The sequence below is a fragment of the Phalacrocorax carbo genome, chromosome 9 (assembly GCF_963921805.1).
Source record: "Phalacrocorax carbo chromosome 9, bPhaCar2.1, whole genome shotgun sequence".
Lineage (NCBI taxonomy): Eukaryota > Metazoa > Chordata > Aves > Suliformes > Phalacrocoracidae > Phalacrocorax > Phalacrocorax carbo.
In genome coordinates this window covers 28,712,955-28,737,325 of record NC_087521.1, presented here as the reverse complement: position 1 = coordinate 28,737,325, position 24,371 = coordinate 28,712,955, and the positions used below count along the sequence as shown (strand labels likewise).

At 40.0% G+C, this 24,371-nt stretch overlaps 1 protein-coding gene across 1 annotated transcript in view; it reads right to left on the bottom strand.

The window, feature by feature from the left end:
* Positions 1 to 10,597: 10,597 nt before the first annotated feature.
* Positions 10,598 to 24,371, bottom strand: part of ADSS1 (adenylosuccinate synthase 1) — a 31,042-nt gene continuing 17,268 nt past the window's right edge. Inside the window, exons 5-13 of the mRNA XM_064460891.1 lie at positions 24,280 to 24,346; positions 23,010 to 23,117; positions 22,578 to 22,659; positions 21,478 to 21,604; positions 20,127 to 20,281; positions 18,805 to 18,929; positions 16,711 to 16,808; positions 15,381 to 15,530; positions 10,598 to 13,950 (exon numbers count right to left, since the gene is read on the bottom strand). Coding sequence (XP_064316961.1) covers positions 13,898 to 13,950; positions 15,381 to 15,530; positions 16,711 to 16,808; positions 18,805 to 18,929; positions 20,127 to 20,281; positions 21,478 to 21,604; positions 22,578 to 22,659; positions 23,010 to 23,117; positions 24,280 to 24,346 — 965 coding nt within the window. The 3' untranslated portion in view covers positions 10,598 to 13,897. The remainder of the gene's footprint in view (positions 13,951 to 15,380; positions 15,531 to 16,710; positions 16,809 to 18,804; positions 18,930 to 20,126; positions 20,282 to 21,477; positions 21,605 to 22,577; positions 22,660 to 23,009; positions 23,118 to 24,279; positions 24,347 to 24,371) is intronic.

The following is a 24,371-nucleotide window of genomic DNA, read 5'->3' as shown; positions in this document are numbered from 1 at the left end:
CAGCTTGAAGCTGTTTCCTCTTGTCCTATTGCTGGTAACTTGGGAGAAGAGACCAACACCCACCTCACTGCAACCTCCTTTCAGGTACTTGTAGAGAGCGATGAGGTCTCCCCTCAGCCTCGGCTTCTTCAGACTAAGAGCTCCCTGCGACTTTCTGCTGTTGTTGTGTGACTGGGAATTACTATAACTTATAGGTAAACCCTCTCGAGCAGTCTTGGTATCATTTAATGGATTAAAAGTGTCAAGTTCAATGCCAAGTAGCAGTCAGTCTGGTTACTATGTACATTTTGAAAATACAGTGTTTTCCTCAGGGCAAACAAGACCCTTAAAACTAGTGCTGGTGTTCCCGGCACAGTGTCCTTTGAACAACCTAAACAGCCACGACAGCTGTATTTCTTCCAGAGAGGTTTCTGAATTCAAACCTTCACCTATGTGCACTAGGATTCTAGGCAAAATCACAGCCAAGTATAAGAGTGATTTTTCCATCAGTGAACACCAAAACCATGCTTCCACTGAACTGCTATTAGGGCTGGTACAACAACACTGATATCATACAGGCTAATGTGAACTTTTTTTTTCCTGTGGAGCTAATCAGCCCAGTCCCTGGAGTGGGAACTGTGGTTGTAATGCACAATAATTCACAAAAATCCCTTCCGAGCTGGAAAGTCTGACTCCTGCCACATTTTCTTTAGCTGTGAAGATTTCTGTTTTGGCTTCTTCTGCATGTACTTGCAAATTCATGCTTAAAGATGTTCAGCATAGAAATTTACACTGCACATTGAAAACTCATGGTCTTTTCTTTCTCTCTAAGGAAATTTCTTTGTAAATATTAATTAGATATACGCTCTGATGTCCCTGAAGCTCTCTGGGGAATACGGGTGAAACAGATTGTAATCCCAGTCAGATGGAGCCCTGTCAGGACAGAGGGCAGCAGATCGCATGTGTTTCATTAACAGAGCATAAAGTAAGTGCGAAAGGAACTGTCTGAAAACTGGATGAATACAAAGAAAAAAGCTAAAAGCGTTGTTCTGCTTGTGAAGAAGGAGTGCTCTGAAATGCTGATCTCAGAATAAGAAGTAGATTTGAAAGCAAGCAGCATGTCCTGCAGCAGTGCTGCTGATGCTGTCACAAAAGGGTAAATTTAAGGGCACTTTCCCTGAGGGCTGATCACGTTTGGCGGGTGCCACCGCCACCCCACCGCAGGGCAGATGCAGAAATCGTCTGTTGCAGCTGCCTGAGTCAGCCTCAGGTGGTGACATCTCTTAATTGCTTGCAAGCCTCAACCTTAACAACATGTTACTGATCAGCTCTTGCCTGACTGTAAGCTTTAAAGGCAAAATAACTCTGTCTGGTCTGTACCAACGTACCTTTGCATCCTGCAGGGAGGAATCACTTCACCTGCCAGTCTGTTGACTGGTTACCCAACAGAATGATTCTGAGTGTTTTATTGGTGTCGTAGCAGTAAGCCTTGAGGAAGATCCACTGTAGATTTGGAAGTAGAAGGCTGAGATCTGATCTGGCAAAGCTAGCTGGAGTTGAGCATTCACAAAAATGAATGCTGACAATCTCTCAGGTTAGTTAATGAGACTGTTTGTTATGTTACACCGCTTCCAAATATGAAAAAAACCAGCCCAAGCAAATCCCAAACCGTTAATGGTAATTGTGAAATATGATGATTTTGGCTTACCCCTGAAAATGTGTTTGGGGAAAAAAAGCATAGAATAAAAATGACAGTCATTTTCTTGCTGCTTTGCTTCTCCTGTGGCTGTGTGAATATTACAGACAAATTGCCTGGCTGATAGCTTTGTCACTTACAAAACAAAGAAAAATTATGTTTCATTTTTTCTTCCAATGCTTTTCATTTCCAGTAAGCACTTTTAAAGAGCAAAATGGACTGGATTATGCTTGCTCTAAGGCTGTCTCTCCTAGTATTCTACTCCTGGTGCTTCGAGAAACTCAGGGCAGACACAGAAGGACTCTGGACATAGCTGACCTTCACTGCATCTAGCAGTTTAGAGGTCAGAAACCTTCTGCGGCAAAATTTCCATCTGGATCTTAATGTTTAATAGTTGTCAGTAGGCACACTCTTCATTAATGTGTCCGGTCCCCTTCTCAAAACTGGTAACATTTAATTTCTTATTTTATCTAGCAGGGTCTATAACTTAGCAATATATTATTTGAAAAAAAAAAAATCCTTTGTCTGGTTTGTTTTCAATTTGCCACCTGTTAATTTCCTTGGGTGTCTCCTATGTCCGGTGTTATAAAAAACTGATGCATTCCCTATTGACTGTCTGAATAACAGCCACGACTACAAAGATGCCTGCCATGTCATCCTCCTTCAGCTTTTATTCAAGCCAAAATATTTTGTCATGTTGAACGACTGCTTTGCAGTGTGTCCCAATCCATGTCACCTGTGCTACATCCCCGTGCGCAGCGCAGACACTGCTGCTCTGGAGAGGGACCGGGGTGCGTGGGAAGGGAGGGAGGGAGCCCCGGGTGCCCCAAGAGCTCAGGGCAGCGGGGGCAAGGTGGCCCAGTGCACCTGGTATACCTCAGCCGCAGGGTACGGACCGCATTGCATGTCCTCTGCCATACCTCTCGTAGCCTCAAACACCCTTCCTGAAGCTGGGTGGCCAGTGCGCCAGCTGCAGGCATGCGATACATCTGGACAGCAGAAATTTAATGAACATTTCTTCTTGGTTCCTTCCCCAATAATTCCTAACATCTGATTTGTCATTTTGATTACTACTGAAGTACCAAACTGGTGCTTTTAGGGAACTATTAATAAATGGCTCGCAGCATCACTCCCCCGACTGCCAATCTCTGCATTCAGAACCCATCACTCTACAGATATAACTGAGGTTATTTTTCCCCCACGTGTGTTAGTGCGCACGTACTGACACTGCCAACTTATTACCTGTTTGGTATAGTGAGAGCCTGAGAGATACGCAGCTGTAGCTCTTCCCAGTTGGCTTTTAGACTTGACTTTTAACAAGAATGCAGCAGACAGTGACAACTCAATGCTCATCTCCCTTCCTCGGAGTACTTATAAGTACATTGAATTGCCAGAAGCTTCCTCAGATTTACAGGCACTCAGACCTCTGGATCACACTGAGCCCATTGTAAAACTTGGCATCAAATTCCTTTTTCACTGAGAAAAATTTAATTAAATATATCACATTCAGACCTGAACTACAACAGACTTTGCCTACAAGATGTGTAGATTTAGATTTTAAATACTCCAGTCAGTAAGCAATGACAGATTTTAAGACTTTTGTTTCTCATCCCTCTGTAAGACAGTCACGACAAATGTTTGCCTGTCAGCCAATGCTTCCAACCACTCCAAAATATAATTGGAAATAAGCAGGTAGACAGAAATAAAACCACAGACAGAAATAAAAACCACAGACAGTGTAAATCACAGATATTGCAGATTGAGACTCGATGCTTTCTAAAAAGGAAAAGAACTTACAAAGCTGGAAAAGAGCAAACTGATGAAAAATCTGCCTTCTATTTTAGGCTGGGTCAGACAAAATATCCACGATGGCTGATCTGGCTTTGTGAATCTAATTATTTATCAGTTTTGCTTCTTCCTGCCTACGTCTTGTTTTGCAAGCAACCTTTATCCATTTACTGTAACAAACGTTCCGTGGCAGGAAAATAGCAATCCAGAAGACTCTATTAGCTTTTAAACTGTTCCAAATACCTACTACAAGGTCTACAAAAACCTGCTAATAGTAGGTTCCCAAAAGCATTAGAGGACCTTAAAAATATGTCATACTTCTCTTTAAAATCAGGAGTTTCCTTAACAATTCTTCTCAGTTCGTACTGATACAGAAAGAGTGTATGTTGGCCAACTCGCTGGTTCTTTTTGAATATCTTAATGTAAGATGGTGAGAGCAATGTTCTGGAAGTCCTTTTGAGTGGAATGTACATCAGAGTAGCTGGCGCAGCTGCCTGCATGCAGGCTGTGTTACATCGCCGGGGCGTCAGGATGCGCACACATCCTCTGTTGGGACTGAAGTAAAGCACAGCGCCCACACACTCAGTCCCACCGAACTCTTCTTTCTGTGCCCTGCAACGTGGATTCAAAGATAAAAAATACCTCCTTGAATGAACCTGTTTTTACTAGAATGGCTCGGGGCCTTTCCCTTTCTTCAGTACCCTTTTCTTTTCATATGGTGTGGTAGCAAGTCAGCCTTAACAGGCAGCATGCTTACAACTCAGGTCAAAGGGCTACACCCAGCTCAGACATTATCTGTTCCCAAGTGCATGTCATTTTACTATGACTCGTTAGCAACAGAGTTCATGCCCTCATCTTGTTGAGTGGGTTCGTGCATCAAAAAACGTTTGATAAGCCAGTGATGTGCAGGATTAAAGGCTGGCTCTTGAAGTATGCTGCTGTTAAGCCAAGGTTCTGCCGTCTTGGAACTGCAGCCAGTACTCGCTCTTAAATTAGCATGGGGTGGTTGAATTTCATAGCGTGTTCCTATCCTGCCAGCTCTGCGAGTCACCGGTTCTGCTCAGTAGATCAAAACACTCGAAGGCCCCACTTGCAGCAGAGGGCACTCTCAAGACTGTAAACTGTTACTGCTCTTGCAAAGATGTTACTGCTCTGCTGCCTGCGGTGTGCAGGGGTTACAAAGGGGCTGCTTTCTCCAGGTTTATTTTTCATAGTTGTTGTTCCTGGCCTTTCCAGTTGTGTGCCTTCATTTCTGCTGCACAGAGTTTCCTTTTATTTTGCCTTTCTAGATTATTTTAATCTACCAAGAAAAAAGAAAACTGAGCTCTGACAGTGATAACTGCCATTACTGGCCTAACGTGGTGCCACAGTGTTCTGATTTCTCCCTCTGCAGGCGACAATGGTTTTCATTTAATACTAGGTGGTTGTCCTAAGACTTCTTTAAATCTGTGTCCAAATGGTGCTGTTCTGTTATTCTGTATGGATTTACCTGGGAGAGGCCACAGGCACTTCTGCCCTTCACCAGCCCCGCGCAGCACAAAACGCCCTCTCCCTCACATGGCATGGCAAGGGCTAGGAAAAAACTCTCTCCTTCCATATCACAGCTGCATCCAGCCCTGGTCTTGTTATTTTGTCGTGGAAGTGAGCGCTTGCTTCAAGAGAGCTTTTATATTGTGCCTCACATGCTTGCCTTTATCCACTCCCTGAAGCAGCCGGAATAACCCAGGGTCCATCCATTCAGCTTGGAAGGGCTGTGTCAGCACATGCTGGCAAAGAACCTGGCTCTCGGCCCTCACCATGTCTAACAAGCGATTCCCCAGCAGCAGCCCACAAAGTGTGTTTATTTTAAATATGTGTGGCTGCATTGTCAATCCTGCATAGAGAACATCTCTGTCCAGAAAACAGAAGCTGCACAGAGCCAAAGCGAGTCTCTGAACATTGCCAGGATAACGTGCCACAGCTACAGGGACCATCACTAGGGCTAATGTGGAAATTTTCTTAGTACAGACTTTTCAGCTGAAATCTATTTACACTGGGAAGTCTTGAAGGCACTCATTCCACCTCTTTGCTCTCTGCTGAGCAGTTCCCATGAGTGGTGTGATATAAGCTATAAAAGTGATGTTCAGACCTAGGCCTACCATCCAGGGTGCCAATTAAGAGAATGAGACTTTTTTGTGCTGCTGGCATGTTTCCCCTGGATGGAAATAATGAATACATTTTGTGTAGGGCTCAGACTTCCATAGGTACCAGATTTGGTATGTTAAATATGTGGTCTGGTGCAAATCATTCTCTAATAGACAAAATGCCTTACCCCATTTGTAATTCCTTAACTAGCTAATATCTTTTATTTCTTCCACTTGACCTCTTCTTTGTGTATATTAACGTGCATTGTGATTTATTCTATATATTATGCTCAGTACATCCCTGCCATGTATAGGCACTAATCTTTTTTTTTTTCTTTTTTTTCTGCATGGGAATTTCAGAGAAGATATTGATGTGTCACAATCATATCTTCTTTTCTTCTGTTGTGTCTTTCCTGTCTTCAATATTTGGAGATCTCCAGACTGATGGAGAAGGTGTTCAATATTGCCTCTGTTTCTAATACTGATTCTTTATCACTACCTAAACTCAAGGAAGAACTACCTGTATATGCAAATATATCACCACAGAAATTGGTGCAAATATAAATCTGTAATACTGGCATCGAATAATTGACTGAATAATGGGACAGAGCAGCCTGACATTCCTCCTCGCTCTTCAGAACTGACAGCCCTCCAGTGTTCGTCCCAGGCCGCTTTTGGTTGAGTTCAGCACCCAGCACGCGAGCTTGCTGCTGTTTTATTCCAACTTCAGTTCTTCTGGCAAAGTTGGAGATGTTTCTTTGCCCAGCCCCTTTTTTTTTCAGTACCCAATATAGGCAAGTAGAGATCACTGAAGGTATATTCTTACTTTTTCTGCAGAATGTATATATTTAATATCAGTAGACCAAATCTTCAGGAAATGGGTTTGATGTCTTAGTCACCTTCTCCAGTAATCTTCTTAAGAAGCTATAGATAGAAACTTAATGCTGCTTCAGAAAAGCAAGGCAAACCTTTTGTGAACTTATTCAGTAAATACCTTCAAACTGCATTTTATCTCACACAGATATGATTACGGCCCCGTTGGTACAGATATAAACTGCATTCCTGAATTCTGAAAGAATAGGTCTATGCAATTGCAAGGAGGGAAGGAATGCTTCTAATAATATTTGAAGTTGAGAGACGTATTGTATTATCTAAGAACTGAAAATTTAATATTTTTAAAGAAGGCAGTGAAAAAAATGATGCTGACAAACAGAAGGTTAATAGTCTAGACTCGGTAGTTTGCAAGACTTCAGCAATGCTTTAAAGGAAAGGATCTCTAAAAACATGGAAGTAAATGCAAAATGGGATAAAATGCAAAATGGGCTTACAAACCCAGATGACCCCCGAGTGACCTATCTTTCTTGGATAATAGCTGATTTTATGAACAAAGGAAACGCAGTGGCTATAACCTATTTAGACTTCATTAAGCATTTGATATAGAAACACACAGGGAATAATTACTTATTACTTAGGGATTAGTATAAAATGAAAGAACTAGATAAGGAGAGAGGGAATGGCTGATGTTCAACAGCTGTGTCTACATCAGCAAGCAGTGCAGCCCTACAGGGATAAGTATGCAAAGTGGCTGGCGTTCAGACCCAATATCCACACTGCAGGTGGAGGGTTGCTTCTGACCAGCTTGTGTCTGGTCCCCTGGACTGAACTCTGATTAGCATCTGGAGCATAGAGGGGGCACTGCTGGAGAGCAACTCTTGTTGGGTTTCATCCGAAAGGAACCCAAATTCCACACTGACACTACTCCATAGTGCAAACCAAAGCGTGGAACAGTGATAACAGTGATTGCAGCACAGGATGAAGCCACCACAAGGACATAGCCTCGATGGCTGGAACAACTGAAGCTGAAGAAAATTGGAGTACAAAATGCAAAGTTCAAAATTTGAACTGTATTGCCTATTTTTGATGCTATAGAATGCTAACTAAGCAGTAAAGTTGTAGCCGTAGTACTGATGTACATGTAACTCTGCACTGGGACCGCAGCTAGTCTTAATCTGTAGTAAGGCAGATTCCTGAAACAGGAGTGTCACATCATCACCCCAATTCTCCTTTTCTTCTTTACCCATTTACTAAGGACACAAAACGTGCCATTACAATGGATGCCAGTGGATATTTATCCTGCATCAGTGGTACTACTCACCAGCACGAGTAATGGGAAATATGTTCCCTCCATCTTCTGGCCATTATCCCCCTGGTACAGCCCAGTAGGCTGTTTGCTTTATTCAAGATGTAAGTGCATCGTTGGCTCATATTCACCCTGGCATCTGCAGCAGACCTCAGGTCCTTTTTAGCAGAGCTGCTCCTCAGCCGGGTGCTTCCCAGTCTGTGCTGAGATGTGGGGAACCCTGCGCTTCTTCCCAAGCTTCCTGACCTTTCTGTTGCCCAGTCCTCAAGCTTATCAATGCCTTTGCCGTTTGTTGTCAGCCGCTCCTGAATTCAGAACTCATCAAAGGGCACGTTTCCATTCATGGCAGAATGCTGCGCTATTTTAAGAATCGCAGTGGAAACGTAACTCTAAATACAACAGGTTTGTAACTAGGAGTTTCCTCTTCAGAAGCAAAGAACACCATGAAACGCCTTTTTATGATAGTGACCGGTAATACACTGTATTTACCAAGTTTGTCTTTTTGCCAGGCTCACCAAAGGTTGGCTCCAGCAGCCCTTGCACAGGAGCATCTCCATTTACAGGCCCGCCGGGCTCCCACAAACCTCAGAGGCAAACACTGTTTCCACACTTTTGAAGAATTAGGCCCAGTTAGCATTAAAAGTTTTGTCTGATGAAGGGGAAGACGAAGATGCATGCTCACCTCTGCTGTAAGGGCACGTACTGTGCTCCTTGGTCCCTAAGAAGCGTGTCTCCAGCGCTTCTGCCCAGGGTATTTTAAGGATTTCAGCAATAACCCAAACTGTCTGAAGTGCTCCGCCACTTACTGAGCACTGTAAAGGTATCTCCTGAAACCTGACACTGTTGTCTGAGGCACTATTTACAGCCTGTAGAGTAAACTCTGGTGTAGGTACTCAACTTCTAAAAGGCAATGCCTCTCAAAGGAAGGGTATGTTATCTCGAGACTGCAAAAACATTCAAATGTGAGTGTTATTTTACAAAGACATTTCTTTGCCAAAGACATTTTTGTAGACAGTGTTAAAATTTGTACTGTTTCCAACCACTGAAAAATGCAGCTGCTGGCCAAAATTTTCTACATTAAAAGAAGCTATAAAACGTGTGTGCTTACAGAAAACCTTCTTTCTTGTCTTTTTGTTTGTTTTGCTTTGTTTTTTCTTATAGGCAGCCTCATAGGGCTGCTGGGCAAATATTTAATGCACAGTCTCTACTCCAGAAATGTACAGATATTAATAACACATGAAGGTATTTTAGAACAACTAATTTCCTGTAAGTATATTTGAGATTAAAAGGCAAAAACCTTAAAATACTTATTTCGACTCGACTTCTTTAATGCCTCACTCTATGGCTGACATCTACATGGATAATTCTTTACTTTAAATTTGAGCAGTATGTAAGGGTTCAGCCAGCCCTATCCGAGAGTAGAGGTGTTCCTTACCAAAGCTCCTCTGTGATGGACCTGTGATTTGGGAAGGAAAGAACGCGTTTTTCTTACCTCCCTGAAGCACCACCAGTCCGCACACACCGTGATCCCCATGCAGTACCGCGTCGGCTGAGCAGGCTCCACGCCTCGGGCACCGTTTTCATTGGCAACACAGATATAATAAAGGCATGAAATCAGCACTAACAAACCCACTAAAATTAGTAGCCAACAAATGCACAGGCTACTCCCTTGATACAGCGCTTGTACCACAAACAGGGACTTCTAAAGATAAGCTGGTTGGAGCTGGATTTTCTCTCTTGCCTGATGCCTAGTGATGGCAGCTCATCCTTTTTGCAAAGAACCAGCACTTGAAACCAGCTCTCCGATGGATCTGAAACGTTACTGCAGAGGAAGCTGGGCCACTTCCATGAGGAATAGGGAGCAGGCTAGAGCTTGACCCCATGTAAAGTATTACTAGAAGAGGGTAGGGTCATCCATTAAAGGCAGCTCTCCAGGGGCAGGATAGTCATATTGTTCCCATTTTCACCTGGCAGGGAGGGAGGAAACAAAATCGACAGTCCTAAGACTCGGCTCTCCAGCTGACAAACAGATGGACCAGTAAAAAGGTGTTTTCCCAGTGGGTAATTTCAGCAAAGAAAGACTCCCTTAGTTTTGAGTTTTGTTTTTTTTATTTGCCTTGGGCAGTGCCGGTGTCACGTGGAGTTAGATGAAACTGCTTCAGATGCTTCAGCTACCAAAGACCATTCTATGTGAATGTATATATTTATAACTGATGCAAAGGAAATGGGAGACACGAGATAATTAGCAGAGCCGTTCTCATACAGCTCTCAGACATTGCCCTGAACTGCGTACTAACCCGCTGCCGTTCACTGGACAGGTGACTCACCAGCTCTTCCAGACTTCTGAAACAGGTGAGTAAATGAGTGAGATCTAAAAAGGCTTCTGAAAGCCCTAGCAGTACTGTCTGAAGTCCTCCAACATTTTAGAGATGATAATTATGTGACCTGGGCCAATATCTACCTTCCTCTCCCAGCCCAGTGCCGTTGATAAGGAGCTATATGGAGTTCACGTCAGTTGCTCTGCGCGAGCTGGTACGGCAAGAACATTTTTGCATCAATTAGGAAATGGGTTTTTTATTTCGTAAAATCATTGCTCACTCAAGTGAGCTAACTAAAGATGACTAACCACGGATCCCTGGTGGTACAGGTGGATCCCTGCTCAGTCTGTAAATGGGAAGGTGTGACAAAGTTTATAGAATATGTAAAAAAAAAGGCCAGGCACTGAGAATCTGTAGATTGAAAGAAAATACCCATTCATTCAGTAACGCTGCTAGTTATTCTTTAAAATCCATGAAATATTAAGCCAGGTTTTTGTATGAAGTATATTGTGGTAAAAACAAAAAAGGAGACAGAAATATACACTGAACACTGTTACTTTAAATTGGTTTTAATGTGTCTTTCAGGACAAAATAAACAGGTGTGGATCCAAAATTCATCTGAAAAAAGTCTGCATAAAGTGTAAGTATAGTTTGCACATTACTATGGAAATGCTTAATTCTCTTTCCTTTATAAAGTGTATTATGCCAGAACTGTAAGACCATATAGAGCCAAATTAAAAATTACAAAAGCTTCAAAATCCTATACGGCATGTGGTGAGGAAGCACGCACCTGACTATGAAGGCCATATGGGAAGGGTAAGTGTGAGAAAATATGTCAAATACATTAATGTGCATGAGTGAATCAGTAATTGCTACTTTTAAAATAGTATGATCTTTACACAAATTATGCCATTTTAGTAGATGTTTACCCTTATTCTTCCATCCAGATATCTAACAGGATGATGCATCAACCAGCTTTAGTCATTATTATTGCATTTGTCTGGGGAGAAAGAAGAAATTAAATTCATCACAGTGATTGTTATTAAAATGGAATTCCAAACAATACAAAATAATACACAAGGGAAACAGCCAAAATCAAAGCAAATTTACATTAAAATGTTCTTATTAAGCATTGTGTCACTCAGTAGATTAAAGAGCTTTTTGATAAAAGCCTGAACTTATTCACATTTAACTCAGTGACAACACATAGGAAACTCAATAGGAGCAGAACTTGCATTTAAAAATCCCCGCTATGAAATGAAATGAAATGCATGATATTATTTTTACAGTAACAGAGTAAGTCACGGGATAATTGCCTGTAATTGCATGCCCACTGACAACATCACTGGGTTTTTTATGAATCCTTGAATGCAAAGACAGGCAACGTGGATGCAACGGAGATTTAATGGAAAAATTACTTAATGGAAAATAAAAAGGTGAACAAGAGAAAGTAATCCTGGGAAAATGAAACCATTAACCCTAACTTTTTCAAAATGCCAAATACTTAATTTAGAGTTGATCATTTAATCCAGTTATTCAGCACACCGAGTGGCTCGTTATCATTGTGGACTTTGCCTGTAAATCAACCAAAGCTTAAACACAGCGGCAACCTCCTAACAAATGCACTGATGAAGATGAGGCCAAGAAAAGGAGCGGGCCTAGCTCACTCAGCAGGCAAATGGCGCGAGGTTAAGCCATGTAAAGACAAAACTTAATTACTGTATCTCCAAGCATCTTTATGCCTAAGTGACCTCATAGAAATGAGGCACATTTCACAGTGCTTGTAATAATTAGCACTTACCAAGCACCTTTCAGAAGTGCTTTGCAAACATTAAATAAGGTCAGAAATCTCGTTGCTCTTTCATTAGAACACCCATAAATTTGATGGAGAGAGCTTCCTCATCAATGTCAGAGCAAGGACTGCAGGCCTCAACCCACCCACCTCCCAAAAACAGTTCAAGAGAGGCGAGGCAGTATTCCTAATTGCCATTTTACAGATTGCAAAACAGTAGCAAGGAGGTTAAATGACTTGCCAAACATTGACAACGGAGTTGTAGCTGAATTAAGGATTCATGGCTTTGTGCTGTTTTTGTGTTGGTTTTTTTTTAAGGAGATAAAAAGTATTTGATTGTGGCATAAAGCCACAGTCTGTAATGAACAGAGGTACGAAGAGACTGTGCTGCAGCCAGAGGGTGTAAGAATTCTGCCCTACAAGTAGCAATCCTTAAACAGTCAAATTTAGTGCTTGCTATGTGCTTGTACTTCTGTAATTGCTTCTTGACACAAATGGGTTTGAACATTAACTGTTATTTAATATCGAGCAAGAAAAGACAAAGGGGATGAGTATGACACAAGTGCTCCTGATAGGTTTCTTTTTCCCCATCTCTGACGCAAAGAATGTCATTGTTTTATATCCTTGGGGTTATCATCTCAGAAAAGGGATATTTTCACACACTACATAATGGCATTACTGGGGTTGTGATGCCATTTCCACAGCCCCCGGGAATGATACAAAAATATTGTTATAGTTCTCCAACACATATACAGAAATGGGACATTTACTGGGGAAATTCTGTGGCTAGGGAATAACTCCATTTTTAGTGTATTCTTCTTCCTCTACAAGAGGTAGGCTTTTTTTTTGAGAGCTCTTGAAGAACAGCCATTATAAATTAGAAGATCCGCGAAGAAATCCAAGTGTATTCTTGAAGATTCTGGGGCCTCTCCACGGCTTCTACATGTCCCAACCCTGGCTGCCACATGTCACCCCCTCCTATAAATAGGCATTACATTTTGCTGAGGAAGGTCAAAATGTGTGAGGGGTGTAAATACTGCAGCAGTCATCATTAAGTCATGCATTGATTTATTCTTGGAAACCTAGGAGCTGTGGAAGTGAGTATGCCTTACAGAGCTGCAAGCCCCAAGTTCCTCAACAGATAACTACAGTAAAACTTTGGAAAATACAATCACCGCCTTAGCAGGAAGAAACGTCTCAGGTTCACTGAGAAAACCCAGCGCGCCGTCGCAGCTCCGCTCTCCCCATGTGTTTTGTACCCTGAGGAATCTCTTCCTTCCACCTCCGCTCACTCCCTTCCTACTGCATAAGTGGAAGACTGCACATCTGACAGGCTCCCCAGGGATTGTCTGTTAGTACAGAGGATACTTGAAAGAATTACTAGACAGGTCAACTTTCTCCATTTTGGCCCCTCCACAGATGTTATCTCGGTTACTAGAATAGGCTCTGTGGTAAAAATACTTTAGCTGCTCTCCATTCATTTTAGTGGGCTATTAAAAAATAATTATCTAAAAATTATAGATACTTGTGTTTGCTTTGCTTTGTGCAGTCAAAAACACCTACCTAATGTCATTGTATTTTAGAAACTGAAAATCTGTATAATCCAAGCAATTTAAGTACAGGGTATCTGTCTTATTACTGCCAACCCAGATACACAGACATTTTAACATTTGAAGTTAAAGAACAAATCCGAGCTTCACAATCCTAAAGTTACCCAGTAACTACTGGAAAAGGCTTAATACTGGTTTCAGCAAGAAGAAATAACTCTGTATGGATGTAAAATACTTCCAAATAGTAACATGGCTCAAATTTTAAAAAATAATTTTTCCTTATTTTATTAAGAATACTTTTTTCATTTATTTGTTTTATGATGGCCACCACGGAGATTTTACTGAGACCTTAAGGATAAATAAAATGTTACAATACAGATTATATGTTTTGTTTCTATTCAATTCCTAGAAGAACATGTTGGTTTTAAATAGCATCTCCGTTTAAAGTGGAAGCAATAAGGAACAGATGAACGCTAAATTGTGCTTCTCATCACTGAAGTTCTTCATTTGTTTAGAATAGCTGGATCATCGACTCTCTTGATTTTCCAACTCCGACCCATTTAACTAGGGAGGAAAACACATCTATTAGAACAATTACTGAGAGAAAATATCGTAATCAATGAACTGGAATAATTTTCACCTTTCATCACGCTTCACTACAAACCGGCCAACTTTGTGCTGAAACACAATGCTAGGAAGTTTTGTTATCAAAAATCCCTTTCCTTCTGCTGCATTACCAGACTAGATGTGCAATACACTGAAGTTTGAAAGCATGAAATAATTATACCATAAGCAGAAAGCATTGCAGACGTTAGGCCTAACAGAAGGTCAAGCATGTTTGTTGCAGGTTTAACTGTCATTGTCTCGAGTGATAGGATGTTTAGCTAAATCCCTGCAGAGAGGAAGCGAGAGCTCTGCCAGACTGTGAAATTCTCTTGATGTGGACCAGGAGACAGTAACACACACATGCTCTAATACTGTTAAGCGTAAGGCTGCAATTAAAAACATTATCCAGTGTGAGCAGCCACCCCAAATACCATACTATAATTGTTCCACTACAGTTTTTACTGCCCACGGATACCACAGAACTGACTGCAGGTAGGTCTTCTTAAGGCATCCTGCCTTCACACTGAGAACCACAGAAATAAAGTAAGGGGAGTTTTATTTACATATCCCATCACCCACACCTGCGTCCACGACCACACACAAGCCAGCTACAGAGTTCCAGGCTCTGCTACCAGATGCTTCCTCATCCATGAACAATACTGGAATTGCCACAGTTGCAACTAGCTCACACTCCCAAAACCTGACCTTTGAGGTGCTTTATGGAAAACAAAAGCACACATGGTAGCTTTCTAAGCTTGCTGCTGTGGAAATTCCCTTTCAAACTCCACCATTCATGCCACACCTAGCTCTTGGCACCTCTAGAGCTCTAGCAATCAGATCTGAAAAAAAACTGGATGGCTTAGCCTTTGGAGATAATTTTTCCAAAGGGACAGAATTGGGCTAAACAATCTTGTATCCATTATGTGACACATCTCCTTATATGGGTAAGGATGGAAGAGGAAAAAAGAAAAAAAGAGAAGTCTATTTTCAAACAGGGATACAGTGCAGAAGTAAAGTGAAAGGAAGACATTAGTAAAGGGAGGACACATTAGATTGACTATGCACTGAAGCATGGTGCAGAGATCCCTAAGTTCTCACTGACAGAAGGCAGCAGTTTGCCAAGAAAAATACAGATTTATCTTTCCTCTGGTTAAACCCTTGTCAGCAGCGGCTTGGAGCTCTCTGCATCTCTGCAGACCTGCCTGCAGAACACCACCCTTTGCTGCTTCTTGGCAAGCTGTCATTTACCATCACCAGCCCGACCGCAGGTACTTCCATTGCCTCCTGCCCAAATCAAGCCACTCCCTGACCCAATGAATTGAGCACTTTTACAGAGCTGTTCCTGTCTGCTGTGGCATCCTCACATGTGGATCTACAGAAAGATCTACCTGGCACTCCAACATGGTTCTCCACACAGCGGATGTAATTCTGGGCCTTGGGAGGGAGGTCCTCCCATTTTCGTGCACCAGTAGTGTCAGTCTTCCACCCAGGCATTGTTTCATACTCTACTTCCACCTTCTGTAGTATCTCCTGATTAGCTGTGGGAGAACAATTTTTATCACAGTTGATTTTAGCTGCTCCACCTCAAAAGAACACACCTATGGCTCTTGACCAACAAAGTCTTTACAAAGTCTTTTGACAACATTTAAAATCCAAGAAATATCTCACCCCCCAGCACTTCTACTGGTTGGTTAATTAATTTATTCTTAATTTAGATTAACTTCTGTTACTTAGGAAGATAACTCTGATTCAAGAGGATCCAGTAATCCGGTTTCCCCTTGTCAAAACCTTTAGGGTGCACTCCATGTTTTCAGAACACAACAGTAGTATTTCTAAGGAAACAAATTATTTGAAGTTTACAGTAGTTCCACTTTTTGATTCGGATTTGGACATGATAAAATAGAAGTCCTCCTGCAGACAAGGCATGACTTCCTCAATAATTTTTATTTTCACAGAACAGGGTTAAATCAGGCTTGCTACAAAAACTTACATGTCCGCAAGCCTTTTGCCCACTGTGCTACTGTCCACAGCCAGGAACTACCATCAGCGGTGGGAAAGCTGGCTGCTGCCAGCCCTCCTCGTGCCTCCAGAATCCCTACCTCAACAGAACAAACCCCCTGACTTGGCATAAACTGTTACTGGTATCTTGAAAAGATCATTAATGTACAAAAATTACATATTATTACATCTTAAAAGTTTTAACATGAAGCATATTCATGAGGGAATGTAGGTTTTTATTAACCACAATGTTGTTGCTGTTAATGAAAGTTATATGATGGTAACCCGTAAGCAGCTTTGTTCTGCTTGTGTCCATCTCACTTTTGCACAGCTTAAACACTGATTTTATTTTTACTTCACTTCAATTAAAGGCATTAAAGTTCCAATGGTACACAGTCACTGACTTGAATCTTGCTGACTGTCAGACCTCTTGTGTTGTCAATTAATAAAAATCTAATGGGACAAGACATAGAGGCCCTAACACAAGATTGCATTTGCTCTGAACTTTTTGTCATGACACATACAGATGTAAAGCGTCTAGAAAATGCTATTATACCAACACAGTAGTCTTTATATTGACATCACAGTTCTGCAAATTTCTACAGAAAGTCTAGCGAAAAAGAAATGAAGCCTGATTCTAAAAAGCAAACAGACCTTCCCAACAGGTATGACTTACCAGGCAGGAAAGAGAAAAATGAACATAGATATTCAACAACATACCTGGAAAATATGGGATCCTTTTTCCACCCAATTTGTAAGCAACACCAATTTTAATCTCATCAAGGACATCAAGAATATCCAGTTTTGTTAATGCCAAACTGTACAGAAAAACATAGGTTAGAGTTACACTTGTGATGAATCTCCTCTGTAACACTTTCTACCTCTCTCTTCTTTTTTTTTCTTTCTAGTTTTGTACTCACAAATCCAGCTCAGGCAGCCCATCAAGCAGAAATACACAAATATATTAAACTATGAACACACTGTTAATTGAATTCATGCCTCTCGGATGAATACCTGACTGAGTTACTAAGATGCATTTCCAAATGCTTGGCTGCTCATTCAGGTGCACAGAGTTCAGTTCAGCCTCTGAAAACACAAGCTGACTATGTAAAGTGGCACTTATTGGACTTGGTTTGGGTGCGATGATGGCATGTCACTTTACATCACTACTAGTGATTATTTCTGTTATTCCTATGGATTCACAACAACTATAATACAAACTTATTTACTAAATTGCACTTTTAAAACAGACTTCACAAGCATAATCTGGCTACTAAAATCACACATACAGGTAGGAAAGATCCCCGTCTGACTTTCAGTGCCTGGGCTATGCTATCAGGGTTGTCAGTTTAATGAACTTTTCTCATCTTTGGAATCAACACACTGCAACACAAAAATGGAACCTCAAGAAGACACTGTAGTACTCACTGCTCAGAATAAAAGTGCATTCTAAAACTAGTCAAATTCTCTAGAAACAATATGCCAGACCTTGCCTGGTAAAAATACGAACAGCTAAGGATTTAGACAGTTATGTGCATAATAGCCCATGCTGGATGTGCTCAGTAAGTATACGATGAATGCAATTATTAAATTAAAAGACCTTTTGGGAAAGAAGCAGCATAGAGCCAGTTCTTCAACTTTTTTGAAGTTTTTAGCTCCCCACGTTTTTAACTGTCACAGTTACCAGAGATGAGATAGTTTTGTTGATAGAAGTGCAGTAATTGCATAGAACTGAAATGGAAGGAAACATAACACCTTCCTAATACTATTTCCACATAAACTACAGCTGTGCAAGTTAAAGCAAAATGTAAATCCAAGTAAAAAAAAAATTTAAAAATGCCTTCTGATTAATTAATGAATAAAGGTCATTGTTCCTTTGTAACATTAGTAGCATAAACAATATTAAGTTAAGTCTCAGTTTATAAGATATTAAAATGCCTGGGGTCATGTGTCTGCATATATGAACAAGGTTGCCTGCCTGCATGAGGAAGTCTACACTTTATATGAACAAAGCTGTAATGAAACTTTTGCAACTTTTTCTGAAAATGCAGACTGGCAATTAGTTATAAATTAATGGCTTGTGATAGTTACTAGCATTTTAGCATTATCCGTAAGCTAGCTTGATGGCACTATGGTCTTGAATAGTTCCTTTAGACAGCCATTTTTCCCTTAAAATTTAATATAGATTTTGAATTATAAATTAATTTATCACCCAAGTAAATTGCTCATTCCCAAAGAAAATAAAACTCAGCCCATTAAAAGCAGAATTTATAATACAATATTAGGTTACATCTTTGTAAATAAATGAACCTGTCAGGACTGGAATGAAAGCTGTGCCAGTTGCTGTACACGTTGTGTCATCCCCCTTATTTCACTTCAGGAGGTAGTAGTTCCAAATGATGCAGAATTGGCCCTACAAGTATGATCCACTAGAGCCAACCAAAGCTCAAAACCAGTGGGCTTTAGATCACTCGTAAGTCATTATGAAAGTACTGGATCAAGAACACTAGAGCAAACTGTTAGAAAACTGGTATGTTGATCAAATCTACATTGGCCATCTGATGTAAGCAAAGCAAAAACATATATGAAAAAAATCACCGCTATGATGTTGCAAAATCACTTGATTTGAAAAAAAAAAGTCAAAGGAATTAGATTATTATCAGCATTAAGACAATTCTCAGTTGCCCATTATGAATTACGTTATTGCTTAAAACGTAACACTTTACTGGACTTATATCAATGTTACCTACATATTTATTCTGCGAAGCACAAAATTATCACTTCCAAATGTAGCGCAAAATCTGTGATGCTTACGCAGTGAATCCGTTGATCATATGAGCATATTTCAAAATGACAAGATCTAACCAGCCACAGCGTCTCTTTCTGCCTGTAGTTACTCCCCATTCGTGGCCACGGGACTGTAAAAGATCTCCAATTTCCTAAAAGAAGACAGAAAAAATGCTGATGGCATTTCACTGAAAAATAGTAGGAAAACAAAATTAAACAAACATAGATAAATAGGAAGAAAAATACAGTTATTCAGTTCCAAGGCTTTTTTGTAGGAAAACAAGAAAAAAGTCATTGTTTCATTAGGAAGAACCTAAGGTTCTGAGGATAAAGCCCCTCATGCACTGGATTTTTGTATTTCAATCACTACCATTTCCAAAATACTTATTTAATATGTAATATGGCTAAGGCATGTTCCAAGGAGACACTTTTTCCTTCTTTATCCGATAGGAAGTTTTCCTTGAGAATCCAGCCCTGGTTTTTTTTTTTTTGTTTGTGTTTACTTTCTTCATCTGGTCTTTTGGCATCTTTTGTTTTTTTGGGAAAGACTAAATGCTTAGGACAAGATCAATGCTTGTACAATGTCTAGGTCAACAGACTCCCTGACCACGCCTAGGGATCTGAGGTTCTAGCACAGTATGAGACTGCCAGCTGCCCCCTTCGGGCTGGCAGTGTTTATGAGTTAAAAATGAAGAAGAAAGAAACTTTATGCTCAAGATTGATAAAGCTAAAGGATATCACCAATTCATTTGAGCCATTAGAGAAAGGATTTTAGTGACCAAATCCTTACATTACATTCAGATCGCTGACCTAGAGATTGCTGTGTGCATAGCTCATAACCAATACCTTGAGCTTTCTAGTTTCTTGATAATGAAAATACAATAGACAGTTTAAAAGTATCAGAATCTCTCCCTTCCTTTTATTGATCAATTTGTGCACGACTGGCTGACGCACACACCACATTTATTCTATAAACACACAGAATACTTAAGCATGGAAATTGTATCTTGTAATTTAAGCTTTCCTGTGATGCACTGACAGTTCCAGCCTCCAACAAACTCTCACCACAGAAATGCACCTAATGATATTACATAAAATTATGAAACCTGTTTTCACATCATTCATTACAACAGAAGTGTGGCCACTGTAATATAACATCATCACACTCATGTTTCTCTCCTCTGAAGAAAAATACCTGACGTTTATAATGTAATTCTCCTCTCTTCATGAGTGTGATTGCTTGGTATTATTATTATGGTGCTTATTTATCATTGGTATACCCTTACCCCATTCCATTGACCTTATTTTTTGGCACCTACATATATTGCATTTTGTAACGTTAAACCTACGTTAATCTGCTCAGTGGGGAAGGCTCCAATTCCCACCCGAGTAGTGTACGCCTTCACTACGCCGTACACGTCACCGACGTGCTGGGGAGGAACACCAAGCCCGGTGCATACACCGCCTACGGTGCAGTTCGATGAAGTCACAAAAGGATACGTGCCTGTCAGAAAAACACAACAGCACAACCCTGTTTCAGCAATGATAAGAAACAAGGACTGACTTTCTGTTATGAGTTGACAGGAGATTTTCACCCATATGTTTGACTTTAAAGTTAAACTGAAAGCAGCCAAAAAGCTGGGCAAATTCTTACTACGTGTCCCCATTCTGCTTTTAAGAGAACAAATTAAGCTATTCTTCCCCAAATGGCTTCCTCCTGTAATGAATAATATGTATTTAGATTTCTAAAGCTCCACAGAAACTCTTCAAAATGAAGTACTTTTTCCACTCAGATAGCTGACTTATCCTGGCAATTTGTGCAAGCTTATTATTAGTGAGCAAGAAGTTCACACAGAGAGATTACACTACTTCCTTATACTTAAGGAGGTGCCCAGTATGTGTGACCTGTTCCAGTGCATAAGCTTTTCTGCATTCATCCTTCACAACTTTCACTGAGGATTGCCCACAAGGAAGAAATTTAAAAGCATCTCAGTACTACTTCCATTAGGCACTGGATCTATTAGAGGATGCTGCTGTGTAAAGCCTTTTTTCCCTGTCCTGAGTGCCACAGAAAGTATTTCCACAACATCCACCGAGAGCCTGGTGTAAAGGCCCCAGTCTGACATTCCCAGTGCTCCACACAAATAGCTCTGAATACCTGCAGCAAATTTTTTAAGTCTTAAGAGGTTATTCATGATGTCTACACTGTGATTCTGGATTGGAGCATCTCTCCAGTTCTTCATTTCATCTTCATGGAGACCTCAGTGGTTTAATTAAGACTTTTGGTATAAGAGCAGAGCAGAGACCAACAGAAGGAGCTAGACTGGTAAAGGTTATCTGCACCAGTTTAATCCTCCCTCCACTGCAGAGAATGGTGTCAGCAGCACTGCAACAGCTGCCTGGAATGCATGGCAATGTGCACACACACTTAAAAGTAATAAAGACAAGAATATCTGGAATGAAATTTCAACTCCACTGGAATAAACTTCAGTAAAAAAAAAAATATTTAAACCCTAAGTGCTTAATCCCTTTAACGATACAATCTCTGGCTTACTGTGCTTTACTTTTGGGAGATCTGCTCCTATTAAAGGAAAGACTATTTTGTTTCTCTATTTTCCTGCTGTTTGCAAAGCTGATATAAACATAAATCAAAATAAAACTAATCCAAATAAAACTAATTGAGTTTAGAATTTAACTCACCAAAGTCAATATCAAGTAATGCTGCATTGGCTCCTTCAACAAGAATCTTCTTTGGGGAGCCGTGGAGAGCTTCATACATAAAATACACACCATCTCGAACCATGGGTCTTATTTTTTCAGCATATCCCTGCAAATTTGAGTAGAAATATCAGCTTCCGCAGACAACGGCTGGAAGCAGGGAACCCTGTGTTCACTTTTGAAACATGAAACATGCAGATAACCCTAACAGGACCGCTTCAATAACTGTGTTTTACCTGAAAAATACAACCATTAGCTGTTATTCTATTGAAAACAAATCAACATTTTGAACCACTCACATAAGAAAACATGACTTGTTATGGCATTAGAATGCCATGATTTCTGTATCATTCTATTCACAGAGATGTACTCCTACCGCATTTTGTCCATATAGTGTCTATAGTGTGCCTATAGTCTAGACACACTGAGAGGGGTACGTAGAAATAGTGCAAGCTCCAAAAGAAAAAAAAAATCCCTACTCACAAATACTAAAAAATATCTTTAAAAGTGGGGTGTCAGCTCTGAACAAGTACCAGACAAAACTTGGGAAAGGCAAGAGGTTTTTGTAGCATCCTCTTTTCTTACATATTCATGAAAGAAGATACCTTACCAGTGGTTTTTCTGATTATATTTATAAAAAGACATTTTTATTGTAATACCAGGATCTTGAAACACAGCTTCCACAAACAATTCTTCAGTGAGCATGGAAGTCTGTCAGACAGACTAGATCAGTCATGGCTGGAGACTGTTAACTGCAAGTGCCACCCTGTGTTCTCTTAGATGCTTTAATACAGCCATTATTTTATGTCAAAAAAGTAAAATATTATAGAAGAATTTATCATCCACAAAATTTATTTTAATGCCTACAATAAGAGAACATCCTATTACAAAGCACAGCTACCGCTTAGTAAAGGGTTTTACAATCATGAAGATATGCATTTTTCATTTAAATTAATTAATTCATTTAATAAACAGTAGTTCCAATACACTTCATTTTTACTTTTTAAATTAAAATAAATATTCCTGTTTTCTTCCATACTCTCCCTGAAACTGAACAAATATTACAAGTGTTAAATCCTTACCTTCAGCTTTTTCAATTGTCCTTCTATATCTATTTCCAGTGTGGGAAACATTGACTTGTATTGTTGTGCCAGATTTTTAAACCTGTAAAATATTGAAATTGTATCTATGAAGCACACTCTTTGAGTTACTGTTCATGGCACCTTTGGCAAGAACTCAGCTTGTATTATACACAGTATAGACTGAGAGCTATAGGGAGAAAATACCCACAACTTCGCTACCTCAACCAGTGCATTACCTGATGTACTAAATTACATTTTAAATTATGTGAAGTACAGGAAATATACACACATATTCCTTCCAGTTTTCTTCTCCTTCTAGACAATTTATATACAAAATTCAGACACATATTTAAAAACTCGCTATTAAAGCAAATCTGTCAGCCAAAATGTATCACGCTTTACCATAATATTTAGAAATGAAAATAGTTGTACCTTGAAGAAAATTCATCAAAGTCAGAAAGGAGGTCACAAATTCGAAGGCCTGTTCGTGCAGCTTTGGAAGAATATGTTGGTCCAATCCCCTTCTTTGTTGTGCCAATACTAATTAAAAAGAAACCCCCAAACATGTGAAAATAGATGCAAAAATTGCTTTATGCTAAGTAATTTTGTTAAAGCTGTTCAATATACCATACATTGTGCAGAAGATCTGAGACATTAAAAAAAGGCTAAAGTTCTATAATAATAAATGTATAGTAATTTTCATGCTTCAGTGGATTTACATAAATATTGCTAATATTCACAGTATGCAGTAAAGCATTAGGCCTTGAGTCTGGCTGAGACAAGCTTAGTAGAAACTATGTGGGTATACACGTATACTATAGAGTCATAGTGGTTACTGTACTGTCCTGTGGTACTACTACATTCCTTACCACAAACAATTGGAAAAAATGTCATTTTCACATTTTCACTGTTGCAGCACTGTGTCTATAGCTGCGAACAACAACCAGTTCTGCGAGCAGTCAAACTGGTTTCCTATGGCTTTAGCATTATTCATACCATCTCTGTCCCTAAGAACTGTTGCTGCAGCCTTTACCTTGATGAGGATAAAAATGAAATTGTTCCCTACCTGCATGCCTATTTTAATGTGCATTTTAGAAATACGGTAATTCTGAGATCTCTATTTGTATGGTAAGTTTGGCTGAAATTGTCCAACGGGATCAAAAACTAATAGACTAACAGAGAGAAAAATATTGTGTTCCCATAAACCTGTCTTCTTTCAGAAACCAGACTAATGAAGTGTGAATAGTTACATACTGTGCTAAAGTGCAAGATTAAAATTAAAATAGAAGCTAGTATCTCCATGAAGTATAAGTGAATATACAATAAGTGATTACAAACGAGGAGCCTAATCACGCCACCACTTCAGGCCTGATTCAAAAGAGCATCACTAGTCTGATACCAAACTGGATTGGAAACATGATTTTAATGGAGATGGGTTTTGACGATTTGGTAGGAATTTCAGAATGTGTTTATATGTTGCAGAGAACTGGAAAATGGAAATACGTAAGAATTCATATCCTGCCTTTTCAGTAATACCTCAGAGTTTGTTCACTGATGTGAGCAGAACAGAGTCATAGAATTAGTAATAGTAACGCCAACAAGGCTCTAGAGATATACTGCATTTCTGTTTTCCAAAATTACACCAAATTTTCAAATTTGCACAATTACTAATGAAGTGAAGGAAGGTGCTGAAAATATTTACTTTTTTCCTTCTTGTGCTTGACGTTGCACTTCCTGGAGCCCATCTACTGCCTGGTGAAAGTCAAACACTGCAATGGAAAATCAAATGGACAT